Below are 6,000 nucleotides of genomic sequence, written 5' to 3'. Positions count from 1 at the left end.
AAGGCCACCCCAGCAGTGGCCTTCAGACAGTAAACACAGAAGCTTTAAACAGACAAAAGACCCACAGACCTTGCACAGTTCTTGATTTTATGTGACTCTTCATTAAAACCAATTTGCCAAGGATGAATAATGGAAACCTGGATAATCATCAGGTCTAGCCAAAGCCACATCATCTTTGCATGTATCCAGTATCTCAGGACCTGACATGTTTTACACTTACTTCTGTGTAGGAAGATCTGGAAAGTAGATGTAGTAACAGTATGGACAGCTGAAGGATCCCATTGAGAGCTGAAAGCCATGAGGAATAGGACTGGCCTGTCATAACACTCAAATAGATACAGGGAAGCATGGCAAGGGCTTGCCTGCTTCACTAAACTCCTTCGAATCCAAATGTGGTCCTGAGTTTCTTGTTGACATTACTCAAAATATGAGGAAAGAAAGGTCACATTTTCAAACTTCATCCTACCTAACTTACCCTCATTCTCATTTTAAGCACAAGTATGAGCCATGATCAAAGAAGGAGAGGGGAGTGATGGGCCAGGAATCAGGGTCGATTCTGTTGTATTAGTCGCTGTATTGGGAACTGGGTTTTCATCCTGCATAGTTAATGTGGCAAGTTTTATTTTGATAGGTAGGAGTGCTAGGAAGTGAGAAAAGTAAAATATCTCAAAACCCAAATATAGTGAGGACAAAACCAATGTGAGGACAGGAGGAATCATTTATATTCTACTAATTGGTTTCCATTGTCCCCTTCGATGGCTGGAGGATGGACTCTGTCCTCTCATAGGACTGGATTCATATCCTTTTCACCATGATTAAAAGTATACACTGTACCCCACAAACAAGAACCAGTAGGCAAAGAATCATACCCAATAAATCACATGTTTCTCTCTCAAATCCAGGACTCAGTATCCCAGGAAGATTCTCATTTGTTCTACCTGGCATACCTGATCACATTGTGAGCAAATGGCTGTTGTTCCATGTCTGCAAGTTCCTCATTGGCTGACTGGGAGCATAGTGGACTTTGAGCTGCTCTCCTTGAACCTTCCATTTGCCCCTATCTTGCATAGATATAAGTGATGGAGGTTGACACGTTTCAGAACAAAATATTATAGCAAGGAAAGGAACATAACCAGATAGCTGAACAAGTTAAGTAGTGAGTCCAGTTTCTAAAAAAGTAAGAATAGTTACAGTTTCTTGAATTTTTAACTTAATCATTTTGGTACTGTATTTATCTCCCCATTTATTTTTTAATGAAATCCTTAATGGAGGTAATATCAAAACTAGTTTGATTGAAGTATGCTTATCTTATTAATATCATTTTCCTGAGATAGATGCTTACAATTTCTTATATTTTTTCCTTTCATAATTGGCTTTATTTAAACCAATTTATCTAAGATATCATTTCAAAATGTAATCAGTATAAACAATTTATAGTCTGTTATGTAAGTGCAAGATTTGTTATTCAAGCATGAACTCTTTCCCCTAGTTTGTCTTTTCAGTAAACCACACCATCAGATCATGATTGCCCACTAGGTACCCCTTTTACTTACTGAAGTGAATAATCACATTTATTCATTGGTCACGAACCCCATCTTTACACTCTTAGAAATAGTTCACCTTTATCAGCCCCACTATATTCTCTGTTTTAGATCCACATATTCACTTCGGGTTGTTTCTTAATGCTCTTATTTGATTGCTGAATCGGCCACCCGGAGCACAAGAAAATAATCTACTTGACTTCTTAAAATTACTTCTTGTAAAAAAACATGTATAAGATCAATATACATGAAGAACTTTAAAATAATATATTAAAAGCATTGGTCTTTGAAGTAGCACCAAATATTGAGTATCTTGGTGAAATAGGTTTGGGTTTTTTTCCTAATAGTTCACAGGAAAAGCACATAGATCCTTTGGCATCCAACATTTTGTTGTGGATGTGTCTAGCAGTTTTGAGTCAGTATCCAAGGTTTTACTTGCAGTTAATTTCAAGGTAGTTTCTCTTGGCTTCCCTGTGCAGTAAGAACTTTTACTCAGATCTTTGCATAATTGGTCAAATTGTCCTGCATAATAACAAGTGCTAATCCTGTCCCTTTTGTACTTTTTGTACTTCCTCCTGTCCCATTGATCCGAAGGGGAGCTCAGGAGTTAACTTGCCTCCTTCATGCCTGCACTACTGAGGGAAGCTTCTCTGATATCCTGCACTGTCCCCATTTTCTCCAGGAGCAAGTGGGGCTGTGTTGAAAGGGAGTAATCCATGGGAAGGTGTCTCCTGGGGTGGGGGTGGGGGAGTCATATCCCTATCCTCATGGGATCAAGGAATGTTTTAAATTTTTTTAGTTTACTCAGCTTTGTTTGATTGTTTGGCTGAGACTGATAGCCTTTAAAGGATATCAACTACTTTTTTAAAGGGTCACATCTTTTTTTGCAAAAGGTCAAATGGAACTTGTAGAAAAATGTATAAATATATGTCATCTACAATGTCCCTCTGGATAATTCCACTCTACCCTCCTGAGGGAATCAGAGTGATAAAGATAAAAGTCGTTATTACAGAAATGAGGGTGACCTGGCTGATCCTTACAAAGTGACCTAGTGACATAAATAATCATGTGATTAACTGCAGAGTCAGTCAATGAAACCCACTATAATCCCTGGAACAAGTAACAACACAAATATCTCGGTATCTGTCTAGCTCTCCATAGTAGATCTAGATACAAATATCCACCTGAAGACACACGTGGCGATGTGGTATTTGTAAGGAGTTAAGAAGGGCAGGACACCCCCACCCCCAACCCGGAGCTGTGCACCGCTGCCAGTGCTACAGGTCTTTTGGGACAAGTGGTGGCTCTGAAAAGAGCCTTTGGGTTTTGGGGTGCTCGGGGCGTGCAGAAGCGGCTCACTTTCTCTGGGTGAACATGGCCATGGCGCCGGCGGCCTGGTACACCACTTTACTGCCGACCTTCCCGGGCAGCAGGAGGCGCACGGCCCTCTGGATGTCCCAGGTGGTGATGGTCGAGCGGTTGGCTCGGCGGGACAGGCGGCCGGCCTCGCTGGCGATGCCATCCAACATGTCATGGACGAAGGAGTCCATGACGCCCGCGGTCTCCTGGGACAGGGAGAGGTCCTGGTGAAACTTCTTCAGCACCCGGGGGAAATAGGTGGCAAAGCTGCCACCACGGCCGGGTCGTCGGTGGCACCTTGGCTTCTCCTGAGTCTGCTGGGTCGTAGAGTCTGTCCCCTTGGTCTCCTGGGGACCAAGGTCCTCCTCAGCAGACATCTCAGAGGTTGGCTCGGTTGACTTGTCCAAGCTCCGCTCTGCCATCCCTCAGGCTGTGAGGAACAATGGCGGCTGCTAAGGGGCCAGGCCTTTAATATTCATGTCGGTGTGTCACGTCACAGGCCGACTGAACATCTGATTGGAGGGTGTGCTCTGCAGGGAGCCTGTCACTAAGGCGTGCGTGCGCTCAGTGTGATTGGATGGGCCTCCTCCTGCTTGGATCACGTGGACCAATCACAGTGGGCACTCAAGGTGATTGGACGCTCCTCCTGGTTGGCATCTGGGCTACAAAGATCACATCAGCCAATCACCATGGGTGCAAAGCTTTTTTTTTTCTTTTTTCTTTTTTTGTGGTCGTGGGGCTTGAACTCAGGGCCTACACTTTGAGCCACTCCACCAGCCCCTTTTCTGTGATGGGTGTTTTCCAGACAGGGTCTCACAAGCTATTTGCCTGGGCTGGCTTTGAACCGCGATCCTCCTGCTCTCTGCCTCCTGAGTAGCTAGGATTACAGGCGTGAGCCACCAGTGCCCAAAGGTAGGAAGATGATCCGGAGAGCAAAAAGTGTTTGGACCACGTCTGTTGACTGTTGCCACACTGTGAGAATTTTGAAAAACCATCATTGAAATTTCTGAAATTATGCAAGTTTCAGTTCTGGCTCCTTGAAAGAGTCTGATGTCAAGTAACCGCATGTATCAACCCAGAGAAATGACTGCACGCACGATGTGACCAATTCTAGTCCAAACCAGAATTGTTGACTTTGGTTGAGCCACCCTGGCTTTAGCGGGAAGTCCCTGCCCGGCCAGTCCAGTGTTCCTGGGAATCAAGACATCTAGTTGTCCAGCTCCTACTTCCAGTTCACATCAAATCCTCAGTTTATGGGGAAAAGAAGAAATTCTAAAACCACAGTGTCCAGCCAAAGAATGCAAACAGAAAGGGGCTGTTAAAAAATTTTTTTAACAACGTTCAACGTTTACCTAAGTTAACACTGTATTTTAGGGTCAAGCCTGGTGGGGCGTGTTTATAATCCCAGCACTCCAAATGCTGAGGTAGGAAGATCGCGAGTTGCAGGCAAGCCTGGTCTATATAGCAAGACCATATCTGAAAAACACCTATATTCTTAGCAATATTTAGATGTCAAAACTGCCCTGTATTTAGAATTGGTGACTATACTATGAAACAGTTATATTTTAAAAATCCAGAAATTGTTACATATTAAGTCTCAAAGTAGAATATTGTAGAGAAAAAGGGCAGCATCACTATTGAGACATTTCAAGGATTCCATGATAGCATAAAAAAGTGTCCGTGTGAAGATATTTGTTCAAGTACATTACAGAAATTCAAAGGGCTGACAGACCTCTAAAATTGAGTATAAAGTGTAGTTTAGGTAATGAAGGACAAGGGGCTTTTCTGGGAAATGGCTAAGCATTCAAGCATGTTTTCTGCTAAAATTTTCAAGAAAAGTTTATTCCACTAGTAATAAAATAATGAGCAGTGATAAATGGTCCCTGATGATGATGAGAAAAAGTTCATTTCTATTTATTAAATTATAATATGATGAGAAAGACAGTGAAGAAAATGTAAAAACAGAGTTGTTGAAACTTCCATTTGTAGGTCAGGATGCACAAATCCTACTTGAAATATTAGCAAACAAATCTTACTCTTAATTGTGATGCAGGAAGCAAGGACCATGTCTATACATTCCCTAGATCATATCACTAAATAACCATCCCTGCAACAAGGAAGTGAACAAACAAGCAAGCAGCACACAAGAAAACACACCAGTTTCCCTCACCATGTCCCAACGTGAACACCCAGAAAGGCTCTGCTTGGGTCATCCCGGGTCACCTCCCTACACTTTTGGCCATCGATTATGGCTCAAATGCTGCAAGTCTTTCAATGTGCCAGTGGGGATAGTCATGACCTCTCATGGGATGCTCCCATCCTCTGCATGAGGCATAACTGCCTAATTAAGTCCTACCTTGTTTTCTTTAATCACAAAATAACCATCATCAATATTAAAATTGTCATATGCCATTGTTGTTTTTGATTACCCATGTTCACATTGGATTATCTTTCTTTGATCACTTTCAAAAAATTTCCTAAACCACATTCTTTCCATGTTGCTTGGAGATGAAGTCACTGCTGTATTAACACTCTTATCTTTGTACCTTAAACATGCCTTCATTTTCAGGATGGGTTCTGCAGGAAACTGACTCTCAGGTAGAATTTAGTTTGCAAGACATAAACTCAGGATCAAGGCCTGAGGAAGGCCAGAAGGGGTAAAAGGGGGCTGACATGGGCAGAGGCAGAGTCGCACATCTTTAATGCATGCCCACCCAAAGCCGCCTTTGGCCCCAAGGAATACTTTGAAGGTAGCACAGCCCTCCAGGCTGAACAAGTCAGAACAAGTTAGACTTTGATGTGGTCCATCTGGAAGTGTGCCATCTTGGGGAAGGCAGCTTCTGCTTAATACCTGAAGGTACTGCTAATGGCTGACAACTGTCAGCCGACTGCTTTCCCAGCAGCTGAAGTGATGAGTCTCTCCTTGAAGGGGGTTCTGTGTCTATCAACTTTTTTCTTAAGTGATACTTTGACTGGGAATGCACCTCGTGGGTGATCATCATTTTCTCTCATCCTGTGCTTGTGTCATAAGATAGGTCTGCTGTGACAGCACTTGCTATCCTTGTAGAGTCATCTGCTTTTCTCTCTGCTATTCAGATCT

At 42.9% G+C, this 6,000-nt stretch overlaps 1 protein-coding gene across 1 annotated transcript; it reads right to left on the bottom strand.

Annotated features, from left to right (window-relative positions):
* Window positions 1-2,896: 2,896 nt before the first annotated feature.
* LOC141419437 (histone H2B type W-T-like) lies at window positions 2,897-3,322 on the bottom strand. Its single transcript, XM_074062230.1, has one exon. It carries the CDS (start codon window positions 3,320-3,322, stop codon window positions 2,897-2,899), a length of 426 nt encoding a protein of 141 aa, XP_073918331.1.
* Between the last annotated feature and the right edge of the window lie 2,678 nt (window positions 3,323-6,000).

This window comes from Castor canadensis, chromosome X, assembly GCF_047511655.1.
Source record: "Castor canadensis chromosome X, mCasCan1.hap1v2, whole genome shotgun sequence".
NCBI classification, from domain to species: domain Eukaryota; kingdom Metazoa; phylum Chordata; class Mammalia; order Rodentia; family Castoridae; genus Castor; species Castor canadensis.
The sequence above is the reverse complement of the archived record's forward strand: the minus strand, read 5'-3'. Positions and strand labels throughout refer to the sequence as shown.

Coding starts and splice junctions, on each gene's coding strand:
- LOC141419437 (XM_074062230.1), bottom strand. CDS start 3,322: ATGGCAGAGCGGAGCTTGGACAAGTCAACCGAGCCAACCTCTGAGATG.